The sequence below is a fragment of the Vombatus ursinus genome, unplaced genomic scaffold (genome assembly GCF_900497805.2).
Source record: "Vombatus ursinus unplaced genomic scaffold, bare-nosed wombat genome assembly UNPS02014809.1, whole genome shotgun sequence".
NCBI classification, from domain to species: domain Eukaryota; kingdom Metazoa; phylum Chordata; class Mammalia; order Diprotodontia; family Vombatidae; genus Vombatus; species Vombatus ursinus.
Window position 1 is genome coordinate 16,103,058 of NW_020954587.1, and position 15,615 is coordinate 16,118,672.

The 15,615-nt window shown below is 37.2% G+C and overlaps 1 protein-coding gene across 4 annotated transcripts in view; it reads right to left on the reverse strand.

Moving 5' to 3' along the window:
- RUNX1 (runt related transcription factor 1) overlaps positions 1-15,615 on the reverse strand; it is a 341,271-nt gene that overhangs the window by 118,173 nt on the left and 207,483 nt on the right. For all 4 annotated transcript variants that reach the window (XM_027875542.1, XM_027875543.1, XM_027875545.1 and 1 more), the window contains 2 exons: positions 11,012-11,265; positions 3,882-4,038 (listed from right to left, as the gene is read on the reverse strand). In XM_027875542.1, coding sequence (XP_027731343.1) covers positions 3,882-4,038; positions 11,012-11,265 — 411 coding nt within the window. The remainder of the gene's footprint in view (positions 1-3,881; positions 4,039-11,011; positions 11,266-15,615) is intronic.

Consider the following 15,615-nt stretch of genomic DNA (forward strand, 5'->3'; position numbering starts at 1 on the left):
TATGTATCTTTCAGCCAATTACATAATACCACTTCAAAGTATGATTTTGACAAAAGTGAGATAAGATTGTATATTTATATGTATGTGTGAAATATTATTAATAATGAGAATCTCTGGTCTCAATATGATTTTTTAAAAGATTTTGCCTCCCAATCTCCTTTTACAATGATAGAATTCCATGTTTGTCTCATATTTTCATGTCTATTATTTCTGTTTTGTGGCGGAGACCTAGTGAATTTACATTAAAACTGAATCAAAAGGACAAGGACTTTGAGTGAGGAAAAATATGGGAGTATTTCACATCTATTTAAATTGGTGAAGGGAGAGTAGTGAGGAGGAAAACAACATATTTAGGGAAGGAGATTCAGAGTATCAGAAGCCTTAAACTGCATTGGGGGGGGGGGGCGGTATTAAGACCTTAAAAGCCAGATAGGCAGGTTTTCCCAGTTGCATGATGAACTTGAGGTTAGGAGCGGTAATCCTGGACATCAGCCCAGACAGATCTGTTTTGTAGAGAAGAGAAAGCCCTTCCATGTTCACTATCTTGTTATTTCCAAGGGACTAGTGATTTTCTGTTTTTGGTAATTTTTTTAAAGAACCTTTGTTTCTTCCTTTCTGAACCCTGCATGAGGCTGAGGAGCAACAAAAACATGTTTTTGGAGTGTGCACAACACTAACATTATAAAGTGACTGATAGGATGTTCACTTTCTTCTTTGTCATACTTTGCTTTGTGTCTATTCTAATTGCATATTTTGATGCATAAAGTTTTAAAAACAACACATGAAAGAGTGGCTAGTTTTAAGATCTCTTTATAGGAAGTAATGACACTTTAAAAGGAATGAATGTCATGGAAAATGAACACTAATTGTTAAAATTAGTGAGATTCATCTACTCTCATAGTAATGGAAGCAAATTTCAAAAAAAAATTGGCAGCCTTCTGATGTTGACACTTACATTTGGAACAGCAACATCTCACCTTCTGCTTAATGTAGAATAAGGGAAAATAAGAAATGAATGCAAATTCTCATAGCTTAAAAAAGGTCTCTCTCTATTGGAGCAATAATCAGATCTCACTAAAGGCTAACAACACACAGTAAACATAACAGACTTAAACTTTCAATTACAGTTTTACATATCTTTGGTTTCTACTTATCACATGTAGGAAGGTGAACCTGTTTGAAAAGAAATATTTCATATGTAAAGTTTCAACTTTTTCTTTCCTCCTTCCTTCCTTCCTTCCTTCCTTCCTTCCTTCCTTCCTTCCTTCCTTCCTTCCTTCCTTCCTTCCTTCCTTCCTTCCTTCCTTCCTTCCTTCCTTTCTTTCTTTCTTTCTTTCTTTCTTTCTTTCTTTCTTTCTTTCTTTCTTTCTTTCTTTCTTTCACAGGGAATCAAAAGAAGCACTGCCTTCCTCCTGATGCAGAGATTTTTCTCTCCAGTGTATATGCAAACTCAAGAACAGACCAGCACAAATCAAGCAGCCAAATGCAAACATCCACACCTTTAGGAAACAATTCATTGTTATACAAGTAAACAAAAGTACCTATTAGTCACCCACTCAAAATAGGAATATCCAATGGTGTTTTGGAGATTAGATCTTTGATACAGAAAAGAGAGCAAGCAGTTTCCAAATTCTCATTATTTACCATTACCAATTGAGTTACGGCGTATCTCCAGAAACCTTATTTTAATAAAATGTAAGGCATATTGGTAACTAGTTTTCAAAGCTTTCATAAGAAAAACATGAGATAGCTATATATTCTAGTAGGATACTTGATTTCTTTGAAAAATTAATGTACTACATTCAGCTATTAAATCTTAAAGTTGAAAATCAAGTATATTTCTGATATTTATCTCAGAGAATATGCCAGGAACCAAGCTGTAGGTCCTCCATTTTTTTTAAAAGCTTCTCAATTACTTTACTAGCTATCCCTCTAAAGTCTTTAAAATATTTTCTAAACATGTCTCAGAATCACAAGATAAAAACCATTTATTCAAAGGAGAGTACCTCTAATAAATAAACATATTTAATAACTGATCTTTTTATATATCATACAGATACATTTACATATGAAAGCATTGTTCATGCTTTCATTAAATGGATATTTTTTCCCTTATAACATCATTATCCTTAGGACTAGGGACCTATATTAGAAATCACATGTTATATTTTGCCCCTAGACATTCCGTTTGAAAGACACACCAAACTGTTAGGTTAACAGAACCAACAAATACCAAACAACAACTAGAAAACTAAATACTTTCCCTTAACTATCCTGGAATACTTATTGAGTACTGTATGTTCCTTTTAAATAATACATATTGAATATTTTAAAAAATGAGTATTATACTTACATATTTGTATGTATTTTACTAACACCTTTAAAACTTCTCAAATGAAACATTATATAATTTTTTAAATGTTATTTATCCTGTTTTTTTTAACTCTACTTAACATAACAGGTATTTGTAAATTGACTCAATCCTACAGTCAGTGTGGCATAGTAGAAAGGGAACAACTCTGACAATTCTAAAGACCTGGGTTCAAGTCCTCCCTCTGACATGTACAAGTTGTACCAGACATGATACCATGTCAAGTCATTTAAACTCTCAGTGCCCCAGGCAACTTTCTGAGATGACAAACTACAGAAAAGCTGACAATCTTTACTAATGGAGGGAGTTTTCAACACTGATGAAATCATAGGTCAGGGCCAAACAACAACACACACTTGAATCCTTTAATGCAGAAGCAAAACTTTCCTGATAAACGATGCCATCCCCTTAAACTGTCCATCTACCCACATTTGCTGCTGTTCTAAATATATCAGGCACACATAACGAAGTGATTAACATAAAAGTCACTATACAAATAATAACAATTAACCAACAAGGCTGCAACTCTTTTGACAAATAGAGCTAAATGGCATCTGTTGTCTGAGTTCCTAGCTAGACCAAAGGAAACATAGGGTATCAGATATGGGTGTAACAAGAGGACATAACACAAGCAAACCACAGATGAAATTGAATTAGAATGCCATTGCCAATTCTTCTTCAATGTTTCATGATATAAATATATAAGATTTATTGTAAGCAATATAACAAAGTTATATTACAATGGCACTAGTGTGCAATATAACTTTACGTACAAACTCCTTAAATTTTCCACAATCTAGATCAGAGGTATGAAAGAAGCAAGGCCTAAAAAACTTGTTGCCCACAGAATTCACAAGTGTGGCCCAAGCCAGATTAAATTGTAATTAGGAAATGTTTAACAAAATAAATAAAAATGTAATAAAACGTAGATAATGTTAATTTGTGGTTTTCTAAGTCAAATGCAGCCCTCGGGGGATCTGTTTCTATTTGAATTTGACACCACTAATCTAGATCATTAAATCTTAATTACCACCTAATATCACTTGTTCACAAGTGGTAGTATATGGGACCTAAGTTAAAAGTTTCTCAGAGATTCTCAGAAAGAGAATCTCTACTTTTTAATCTTATAGTTACCCTCTATTAGATATGTATTTTTTTTTACTTTTAAATATGAGGGAAAAAAGCTAAACATTATGCCCTGAAATATATAATTCAAATTGCGCACCTTTTAAGACATTAAAAAAATTTTATGTTACTGAGTATACAATGAGAACCAATTCAGTAAAAGCATTAATGCCATTCTTCAAATACAGAAGTGAAAGAAAATAAAAAAATGTAAAATCGATGTCCATGATAGGAAATGAGAGGTTTTTTTTAAAGTGGATTTTCCCCCAAGGAAATATTATAACTTATAAGTATCTTATGTTTTATAAGTATATGTATATGTATATTACGTACATGCATACTTAAAAATATAAGTATAATATATGCAGTTATGGAAAATACGTACCTCTTCCACTTCTCCCCACAAATCTGAGGTCATTGAACCTTGCAACTTGATTCTTCATTGCGGCTGTAGCATTTCTCAGTTCAGCAGAGTAATTTTCATCATTTCCAGCCATCACAGTGACCAATGTCCCATCAGGAACATCTCCCAAGGCAACCACCTAAAATTAGTCAAAAAGAAAACACAGACATAAAAAATTCTTGTATTCAGCATTTACTGAAACATGAACCTGTCTGAAATTAAATATGCAATTGTATTATTTTAAGACTGTAAAGGAAAAGCAACTACAAATTATGCAACACTCCCAAATCTATGTATGGGAAGTTATTTTCACATACATTTTACGTAATATAAATATAGGTTTCAAAATAGTGGAATATCTATCAAATTTAACCTAATATAACCTAGTAAAATAATAATGTTATACAATATAGTGGAACTCTCTTGTAATATGATGCCAGTTGGAAATTTTACTTTTCAGAATAATACAGTCTATGTTAGGTCAATTTACTTTGCTATGAAAATAATGAGAAACTTCTTTTTGTTATTGCCTGAATTTGCATATTTCACTAGTATAGATAGTTTGGATGAGCAAACTCTCTCTATTGAAACTGGCATCTGTTCTGCAATTTTTCATCTTGGAGAGCTGGAGTTAAATGACTCTTTTCAGGGTCACACAGCCAGTAGGTACAAGAGTTTTCATCAGAGGCGTCAGAAGCAGGACTTCAATTCAGGTCTTCCCGACTCTGAGGCCAGGAATGACTCTATTTACTATGCCACAATGCCTCTCTGAGACATTTCATATTTATATAAAACCTAGAAATTAAGCTTTGAAAGATGGTACTGTAAGAGATAAAATACAATACTATATATGAAAGCTACACATCCTAATTACCACAATAATCTCTTCCTCTTTCTTTGCTGCCTACTTCTGCTTGTATACATTTAGATTCAAAGGAAGAAAGGGGCTTTATACTGATTTTCAGAGAGAACTAACTAGCCTTAGACTTCTTCACTTTGCCATAAAACTATGATTTGGAGAAAACTTGTTTTGGAGAAAAAATTCAATTTTGATCTGCACAGATGACTTGATGAAAAATTTTTAATCATATTTAAACTGTTCTTTGGAATATCATCTTGTTAATTTTCTGATAAAACACTTGTTTTGTCATATGTTTCAATTGACTTTGTGAATTTCAAAGTGCTGTATCTATGTTAGCGAGTATTAGCATTAGTATTAGTGACTTTAAATTAAGTTCTGGGCTAAAAGAAAAAAAAATTCCACAAAGGAACCTCTAGACTTTTTAAAAATTAATTATAAAGCAAACATCTCCAAAGGCTTAGATTCTACAGTTTATGAGTTTCTCTGCAATGCAGGGTCTTCTTGAATTGTACTGATAACTAGGGTCTTAGAGAAAACACTTAGTTGATCTGAAAAGATACTTCATGTATAGCTCCATCTCAATTCATATCCTAGGTGTTCTTTTATTTCTATTCCTAATTTTCTTTTCATTATACATAATTCATCCTCCTGAGCCTTAGGCAATACTCAATAAACTACTCACAAGCTACCTGTGCTCACCTATATCACTTCCCTGCCCTATCCTCACTCATTTTTCTTCTAACAGTATATAAAACTACTCTAGTCTTTTGTTGTTATCATTGGCAAGTCCCAGACCACTGTCTTCAATAGTGGACTCTGTGCTCCTTGGAATTTTGATCTACTCTTTCTATTTTCCCTTTTATCATATCCTTGAGACAATTGTCTGTTGTTTTCTTTGCAATGGTACTACTCTGACAGAATGTCACAAAGAAAAAACATTGAGGTGTGATAATGATAGCTTATTTTTCAATCATTTTTTGATTTTCAAAGTACTTTCCTTAAAATCCTGTGAAATAGGTTGTGTAAGTAATAATATGCCCATTTCTCAGATTGAGAAATTGAACCTCAGAGAAGTTCAGCGGCTTTTCCAGGGTTACAGAACTAGTTAGTGTTACCATATAAAGTTCACCAAAGTTTTCTGTCTCCAAGACAAGTTTTTTTTTCCCCAATAGAACAGCTGATCAGTACATAAAGCAAATTCTCTCTAATCATAATATTAAATCTGTGTAATAGCTGAGCATTTTTTAACCTAATTTACCCTCAAGAGATTAGAATTAGGGAAATATATTTTGTTCTTGTATTTCAGCATAAGCTGCTGTTAAAGTCTCATAGAATGCTTTTGGAAAATGCTGTTACATATATATTTCTGCTTCTTAGGTCTTTGGTTCTTATGTTAAATCCTTTTTATGTTGTTTAATTTAGACCAGAAATGTGATAAACTCTTTGGTTAACAAAGGAGGATGAATTAATCTCTCTCTACTCATTATTTACATATTAACACTTTGCCATAAGAAGCATCCTTCCTACAGTGGATAGACAGTTGACCTCAAAATCTAAGTGCAAGTTTCACCCCTGACAGATACTGGCTGTGTGGGCCTAGGGAAGTAACAAACAACCTCCTAGCACCCCAGGCAATGCTCTAAAAATGTAAGTTACAGAACAGGTGCCATTCTGCATTAGCTGAGGGCGGTCCTTACAAAGAGTGCCTTAAAATGATGAAACCATAGGCCCATCGTTGTTTTTTTTTTTTTAAATGACCACTATCACTTCAGCCTTCTTTCTGTAGAGTGTTTCAGTTCTACTCTGTAAGATCTCTTCTGCTGTGTTGGATTTTTTTTTCTCACTTCCCTAAATATAATTAGTCTCACACAATGTTGAAATGCCCTCCTAAAGTACATATTTCTACTTCCTCCTTTCCCCATAGTGGCTCAGGCTTCCTTATTTAATTCAACATTAACTAAGTACACAGGGACTGGGTTAAAATATTTGTTTTGCAAAGTGAATAACTCATTGTTGAGGCTGAATTTGTAAAAAGGTCAAAATAAATAATTCTGCTTTACAGAGATATGTTTTAAATCACCTCTGTCTCAGCAAAGTTCCATTTAAATCATCACAGCTCTGTGATTATGTTGTTCCATTTTGCCCATGCTGTACAAATTACTAATTTGGCTATTAAAATGAGCAATTGGCTTTGAATTTTTCAACAAACCTTTAAAAATACAAGTATTATCTTTATTAAATTGTAAAAGGCTGCTGGCATAAAATTTTTAAGGTAAGAAAATGAGGATTATATATAATTTTAAATTTTGAAAGTTACCATCTTGGGGGTATGCCCTCTGTGCTTCAGCACACTGCTTTGAATTTGATGCTTTGTTGTTATTATTATTATTTTTCTAGTGGGAGCTGAGGGGAGGAAATGAGTAAGAAATATACAGAACTATTACTCTGTATATTTTGTACCACAAAATGACTGCTATCATGAGTTCTACTATATAATTAAAGCTCCAAGATTAGGTTAAATTATTTTAAAGCTGATTTTTAAACTAAGGTTTCTTTTTGTATCCTACAGTGTCATCTATAGACAATATGAAAAGAAATCAAAAAGAATTTATTTAGCCTTCAGAGGTAAGTGAAGGAGGAGTATCTAGAATTAAAGATCATAAACAATAGGTAGGAAAATACAAACATTTACATTATGACACAGACTAAACAGACAAGATTGGGCCTGTTGGATGAAGTTTTTTCATATTATGGTTTACTTTTCTGTTTTTAAAATATTATCAGGAAATTGAGCAAAATGACAATTCTCTCATACTCAAGACTACATAGATGCTTTATGGATGTCCTGATACAGCTCTTGGTTAGTCCTCTCACAACATCATTGGTATTTTAAATCCAACATTATTAAGTTTAAGTCACAGTTACAATTGATTTAATTGAAAATCCCTTAATTTTATGGTATTCCAAAGGAAAACTGTGAAGTAGAATTTTGAATTCAGTAGAAATTATATTTCATTTATAACTAGGAATAGTGGTCTTGTTGACAGAAAGAACTCTTAGCTTTTTCTTGCTCTATAAAGAATATTACCTACTAGGCAATGCAAGGTCCCAGAGCTTTGGTGTTTTTTAGTGTACTAATAGCATTAACCAAACTTTCTAATATCATCTTATTTCTCAAATTTATTTAATGCCTTTTAAATGATATTTTAAATCACTCGGATATGTTTTATAAGGACCTTTTTGCAAAAATTTTTTAAGGGGCAACAGATTTAAGGCTTCCTAAAAGTTAGCAAAATGCATATCCTTCTTATTTCAAAATAAATGCATCTCATTACCTAAGACACACAACTATGGAAAAATACAACCAATCATTTTACAATAATTTATGACCCTTTAGGTCTAAAGATTGCAGACATAGCATATCAGGAGATGGCTAAGGAAGCCCAAAAATTTTTCAATGTTACCATAACTATCAGATGTAATTTGTCCCTTGGAGGGAATTTGGAATGGCTTTTTTAATCAAGGTTTTTTATTTTGTTTTGCACTTTTTTTGCTGCTCTGCTGCTAAATGTTTTACATAGGTAACTGAAAATTTCTCAAAATGTAAATTTTGAAATACATAGTTCTGTAGTCACTAAATGGAGTAGGTGGCATGGGTAAAGGGCTTTTTCAGCTTTGGCCTAGTCACTCCTTTTGAAGGCTTTTCCCTTCCACCCTGTTTTACTAATTCCAAACCTCTGCATTCAACATGCATTAAGGAAAACAGATAAAGTAGGGAAATTTCAGTGTAGTATTCATTGGGGGGAAATCTAAGTTATTCAGAAGCAGGCCTGTATTTGAACAGGATGGAGGCAATGGAATTAATCTATTTGATTACTTTGATAATTTCTTTCCCCAATGTACACTTAAACTTTAAGGGGAGTCCCTCTGCCCTACATGCTACAGTATATAAACTACTAAATTCAGAGAACTCAAGAATCTTAATTCACTTGAGAAATAAGAAATTAAGAAGGAAGGAGAAATCTCTAAAAAGAAACATCACCCAGACAAATAAACCTTAAAAAAAGAGGCATTCATTAATGATTTATGACTTTTTTTCTACAAGTATTTTCCTCCATCCTCTTTATTTTTGAAGGAATAACTTTTTCTTTTTCATAAAGTAACTTTCTATTTTTATTTGTTGGGGTGAGGGGATGCGTATCTTTAATGAAATAATTTTTAACTTAAAGTAAATGTGAGTATGAAGGATGTGAAGTGTATGGGGGGGGGGAAACAAGTGTTAAACAAAGACACCTGATAGCCCAGACGGATATGATTGATACTGGCCTTTCTGATCCTACCCGGCTATTCCTTTAAATAGTAGCATTGTAAAAGTATTCCTTTTGCCTGGACATCTCTGCATGATCTTCTGGACACTGGAAAATGCTCTTATGCTTTGCTGAAGATCGGAGGGTGGGCAGAGGAGGGTTAGGTAGGAAGACTGTTTTCACAAAGGGATTAGGCTGAATTAAACTTCAAAATGTGTTCCTGACCCTAAGTGTAAATAAAAGGAGAAGGGATAAAATTATAAGATAACTCCATATCTCTTACCCCAGCGAAAATTAAAATAAAACTGTTTTCAGGGCAAATAATGGGATGTTTTTCATAGAGAGAGCTATTTTTAAAAATGTTATAGGACAACAGAGGTAGAGAATTTGCCCTGAATTTAAGAACAAGGGAGAACTTCTATTAATGATTGTGCATTCCCTATGAGACAGTGTCAAATGCAGAATTATCTAAAATAATGTAAAGTCAATAAATGTGCAGCATACAGAAACAAAAGGCTATTTAAAAGGAAGCAGAAGGTATAATCACACAAATGAGAAAGAAAAAAAAAGTGGTGCATTTCTGTAACTTGAATCACCTGCCTTAAAAATCTCCTTAAATTGTTCAAAACCCTTTAAATCAGCACTGCATTGATGGTTCAAAATCAAGGAAGAAGGGACAGAAACAACCTAGGAAGAAATGTTTTGATTTTTGCTGCAAATACATATTTTTAATATTTGGGATTGTTTATTTACTCTCTAGCTAAAGGCCTTGTCTTAAAGGAGCCCAAAGCTGAAGAGGGAAGTCTCCTAGATCAAAAGTGAGAGACATTCCTCATCCACACTCCCATTCCCTGCTCCATTCCTCCACTTTCACCCCAAATAGAAATTGCTGCTAAACTAGGCATTGGTTCAAGGCATCTTCCTTTAAAAGTACACCCTCGGTTACCTTTCATTGCCTCAAGGCTTTAATCTAGGTGAATCGGGTTATAACATTTAGGAGAGTTCCAGGAAAAGAAACAAGATTTGCTACTTTTGGCATCTAGTAGGGATGGGGCTAGTGCTTGACAGAATTACTCAGAAAACTTTTTTTCAAAATATAGTGTAATCATTTATGCTATGTTGTTTGGTTAAGACGACACCTAAGGGACCAAAAAAAAAAATACACTACCCAAAGCCAGCATAGGCATTTTCCTTTTTGCCAAGAAATTAAATCTACAAGATAAGTTTATGTTTCTTCTCACTGGCAAATATGAAAAACACTGAGAAGAGAAACAGAAGAGTTAGCATTTGCTGGATGTAGACAGTTTTGCTCCTAACCTGTGATCCTTTTAAGAGAAAGTGAGAGGAAAGCATAACTCTCTATCTTCTCACTATGAAAGAGACAGGAAAACAATAGCCTTGTGAGTTGTTTGGGAACTTTTAAAAGGTGCACTGTCACACCCGATGCCTTTTAAGATGTTTTTATAGTGCCTATGCACATTTGCCCACTTTTTCTAAATGCTAGCTCCGCCCTCTTCACCCTCAACCTCCCTTCACTCTTAGCTACTGGACAGCTGGAGCCCGAAATAACTAATATATTCTTTGAAAGTCACTACACCAATGCAGCATCTTCTTTAATCCCGCAGAATACGGAGAGCTTCAGTTAAAAAGAGGCCCCAGTCTGGTAAGGCACAGAAGAGCTGGGCAGGCTGATTAGAGAAATAGTTATGTTCTCTCAAGATGTGGGAATAGCTGCTAGAATTAAAAAAAAAAAAACAACCCAAAACAAACAAACAAACAAACAAACAAAAAAAAAACCCTTACAGTTTCACTCGGGCCTGGCTGTGTTTCACCTCTTCTTCCTATGACCAAGTACCCCATTCTCCTTTCCTCCTCCTCCCTCCTTTCCTCCCTCGCTCCCACCTTTCTTATCATCTGGGTCAAAGTTTAAAAGCGCGAAATACCTTGAAAGCAATCGGCAACGTTTTGTTGCATCTCCAGTGCGTGGGTAACACGGAGCAGAGGAAGTTAGGACTGTCTGTACGGACCAACTCTCCCGCGTGATCCGCTAAAACCTCCACCATGCTGCGGTCTGTACTTCTGAGTTTTCCCACCAGGGAGGCGCTGTTCTCCTGGACAGCCAGCGGCAACGTTTCACTCATCTTCCCGGGACTCAGCGTGGTGGAGGGTGGCGTGAAGCGGCGGCTGGTGCTTGTATCTACGGGGATACGCATCACAACAAACGTTTTGAGTTAAGTCTCCCAACAGTTCTTATAAGACAGAGAAATAACTGCAAATCTTCAGCAATTAGCTCTCTGGAAACCAACATAAAAGTATGTGAGACTTTATTTTTTGAGTGTTGAGAAAGAGAGAAGAAATTAGTTGATAAGCCAGTACAAGTTAAAAAAAAAGTTTTAACGATGTTGCAGGGCTTCAGGATGCACACACACGCCTTTTAGGTCAACTTTTTAGTGGGTTAAAATGTAGCGAAAGTAGTCTTCTTATACTTTCTTCTCCTAAGTTTTCAAATTCAGTCCTTGGTTGCTATAAAAAATCACCATAGGCCAAGTTCCCATACACTTCCTAAAATATTTATGCAGAGAGAAATATGACCACCACATATACAATCTGGAATCTCCAGTAGTTAACTGCCTTAGGTTTTTCCAGGTGATTTTTCTAAAGTCCCAATAGAACACAAAATACGTTAGTGCCTTCCACGTACAGCCAGTTTTAAAATACAAAATTGTCTTCAGTCCACAAAGACAAAAGTTGTAGTTTCCAACAGTCAAGCTAACAACGTATGTGCACTATACACACACACATATACTGTACTTCATAAAATATTTACAATATACTCTTTAGAGAATTTAAACACAACAGAAATCCATTAATGTTCTATCCAAGTTTTGTTTTTGCTTTTTTTTTTTTAAGTAGCCTTGAAAATCAGCTTCAGTAGTTGGATCTGTGTTGGTCTAGGAGTATTTGTCATGATCTCTTGATACAATCTTGAAAATGCTCATTGTAGAAAATTCAGATTTAAAAAAAATTTTTTTTCTTGCTCTCTCAAGTTTTATAAAGGTTCCAGTAGATGATGAACTCTCAGGCTAAAACAAAACAAAACAAAACAAAACAAAACTCCACATCTGAGAGCTTGGGTTTGGGGGTGTTGGTTAAACTTGTGGGTTCCTCTGTGGTTTTATAGTGTACGAAACAGCACTCAGAAACACATGCACTCTCCCTCTTCAGAAGCCAACTAATATTCTGCGTCAGCCAACTTTTGCAATACTTAAACCAATCTTCCTTAATTCAGTCACAGCAGGACTGTTTAACTACATAGAAATATGTACACGTCTACATATACATATATATATATACATATCTATATACATAATATATATGCATATATTATGTATAACCCAGCAGGTGTAACTCCTCTCTGAATCATATTCAAACGACAGATTAATGCAGATGCTGCAGTTCTGGTTTAAAACACACACACTAACGTTTCTTTTTGAAGTGCAGCACACTTGCTTCCGCAGAGAGAGAGAGCAGTTGTCAAAGGAAACAGAAACAAAAAAAGTTCGTAGCCAGGATAGACGTTAAAGCATCCAGCCAAGAATACAGCTCATTAAAAAGTGGGGAAAAAAATAAAAGCAAAAACACCAATGCAGAGCAAGGAAAAATAAATCCTGAAATTCTTCACGGGTTCACGGGAGTCAGCTGGATAGAGCTGTCTACAAGCTCACTGAGAGTGCAGCGTTATGACCTTCTGTGAGATGTTTGTTTGCTCAGATTCTTGAGAAAAGCCCGGTCCAGCCTGCGCCTTCTGGCTCTATGAATGAGATTGACTGGAAATGAATGTGCTTTTACTGTAAGAGAGTTCGGAGGAATGCCATTCCCTCAGCTCATTTGCATAGGGGGAGGACGCTGGCCAATGAGCAATCTTTCCGGTTCAAGCCAGGGCGCGGCTCAAGTCCACTGGCTCCTGGAATTGGCCAGTTGATTCAGCGGCTGCGGCTACTGTACTGAGCAAGGAGCCTGTGTCAATGGGATGCCAAGGCCACCACAATACATAGACACAGTCACCCACTTGTTATGGCTGGGATTGGAACCTTACCACCCACCGACCACATTTCCTGAGGCCCGGCCTTGATGCTCTTGCTTTGCAAATACCCCCATTTCCTTTCAGTCGTGCAAAGGGGCTACGCGGGAGTAGCTGTAGTATCTACAGCTGCCAGCCTGTGGAGGAGGAGAAAGGGGTTGCTGGTCTAGGGAGGACTTATGCAAACTCTCGAGTCTGTTATACAATTTGCAAAGGAAGGGTTGCAAGCAGGGGTTGGAGCTCTGTGCAGACGGAGCTGGTGCTCTGAGTGTCTCGGGATAATTGTCTGGAAATCTCAGCGAGGTCACCAGTTTTCCCTCAGAGCCCACAAGAAGCCGCAAACCTACTCCTCGGGCTCACAGACCTTCCCAGGTCCTGGCGGTGGGAGTGAATGACTCAGGACAAGGGCAGGGTGGAGGTCAGCGGGAGTTGTGCATGCCTGTATGTCTTGTTTTGAGGCTGTAGAAAATTGGTGCTGATTCATTTGAGGGATCCAGATAACGACAACCTGGGATCTTTGTTGTTTTTTTTTTCTTTGCGGTTGAGTAGTGTACCCCTATCACCCCTCTCAAATTTTGTCAGAGTCCGTAATAACTTGCCCCGGCATATTCTAAGCTTTAGAAAAAAATATATGTGTGTGTTTCTGTGGTGGGAGAGACTAATAAGAGGTAATTCCCACCCCCTTTAGAAAAAAAAAAAAGAAAGAAAAAAAACTTCTCTATTTCCTGTCCTGTATTCAACAGGAATGGTGCTCCGAAGGAAGAGCTCCGGTCTCGGGCACTTCAGACTCTACTGCCCTGCGCCTGGCCAGAGTCATCTCAGCCCCAGCCTCTCTAGCTTAAGCCTCAGATTCTTCTCTCCTCTTCTACTTCCCGCTTCTTTCTCTAGTTGACCACCTAACAAAAACGAACTCTACGAACTCAATCTAGGAACTTCCCTCGTTCAAATCCCCAACAGCCTCAAACTCTCTCCAAGCCCCTGGTAGGTTTCCCTCCTGGGAACTTCCGGGCAGACTCATCACTCATCTCCTTCTCCACCCGTCTGCCACCCAACCTGCACCTCCAATTCTGCGTAGCCCAGGTCAGGGGGACAGTGTAACCCCTAGCGGGGAAGCAGGAGCAGGAGAAACCAAAGAGGACTTTTCGGCCAGAGGCTCAACCTGGCACTCGAAGTCTTTCCTTCTCCCTAGCGGCTGCATTAATGTGGCGGAGAAAGAAGTCAGAGAGAGGAAGAACTGGGGTTGTATGCAGATGGGATGGGGGGGCGTAGAGAATGCGTTTTCTCCTTGACTTCTTGGGTGATTATCTTTTTTTTACTCCTAACCCCCTCAAGTCATTGAACGAACCCCCCTGACCGCAGGCGAGCGTAGCCAGAATACAGGTCCCAAGAGAGGCACAACAAAACCCAGAGGCTACTGCGGGGCGGGTAGTTGATCTCGCCTGGGAGTGTCCCCTCTAGCTTCAGCAGTCAACCACCGCCGGCGTAATGAAGCATGGACACTAGAGGGCACCGCTAGCCCTGCACATGGGGAACCTTTGCAGCTTCAGAGACTCCGGATCGCGAAGCGTTAAGGATTTTAGTTACAGCATGACTGCCTGTCCAAGCCATCCACTTCAACTACACATCCTCTCCGACCCCCCATTCCTAACGGGGAAAACTTTCTGTGCATTAGCATCCCCAGATTGCTCCCCGTTTCCCCACTCCCTCCAAGTCAAGGCGCAGCCGCAAGCACAGAGGAAATGAATACGTACGGCTTAACAGAGGACCATTAACAACATTTTAGAGCAGATGTCTATATGTTTCATACTTCGTTTCCCTTAACTTCGCTCCCAACCTGGTTGGAAATATGGCTTGGTAGAAACTGAGTTCCAGCCGACCAGTGAAGACGACTGCCTCTTCCTCACACTAGATGTTTCAGAGTTAAATTAGGGATGATCACTCGTATCTGTTGGCAAAGGCCCTTGTCCTTGTATTCCTTTTCTCTTTCTGTCACTTCCTTGGGTTGTGCCATTGATTTCAGCACAGTAACTTCAGCTCAAACCATCTTCGGAACTGTCTTGGTGGGAGGAGGCGGGGGCGTAAGAAGAGGTACTGCCACTGGTTCTGATGCACTCCATCTCCAGTTTGGCCTGAGTCCTTTTTCCCTCTTCTTCTCCTACCTTAGCCCCTTCTCCATTTCTCGGCAAGTCGAGAAACTTCTTAATTATTGACCTGGGAATAATCCTGGAGAACTCCTAGTACTGATATGCTTTATAAAATAAATTGTACCGGAAGGAAAGGTCAACACTTGTGTTTCTAAGAATGGTTTTTGAGAAAGATCAATTTCTGGCTAACCTTAAAGAAATCAAGTGCAGCCTTTCACCCGCAAGAGACTCCTTTCTTGCTCCCGATGACAAACAATGAGTTAAACACTCACTCAACACACAGTCCCAAAACTCCTTTCTTCTACCCCTTCAGATGTACCAA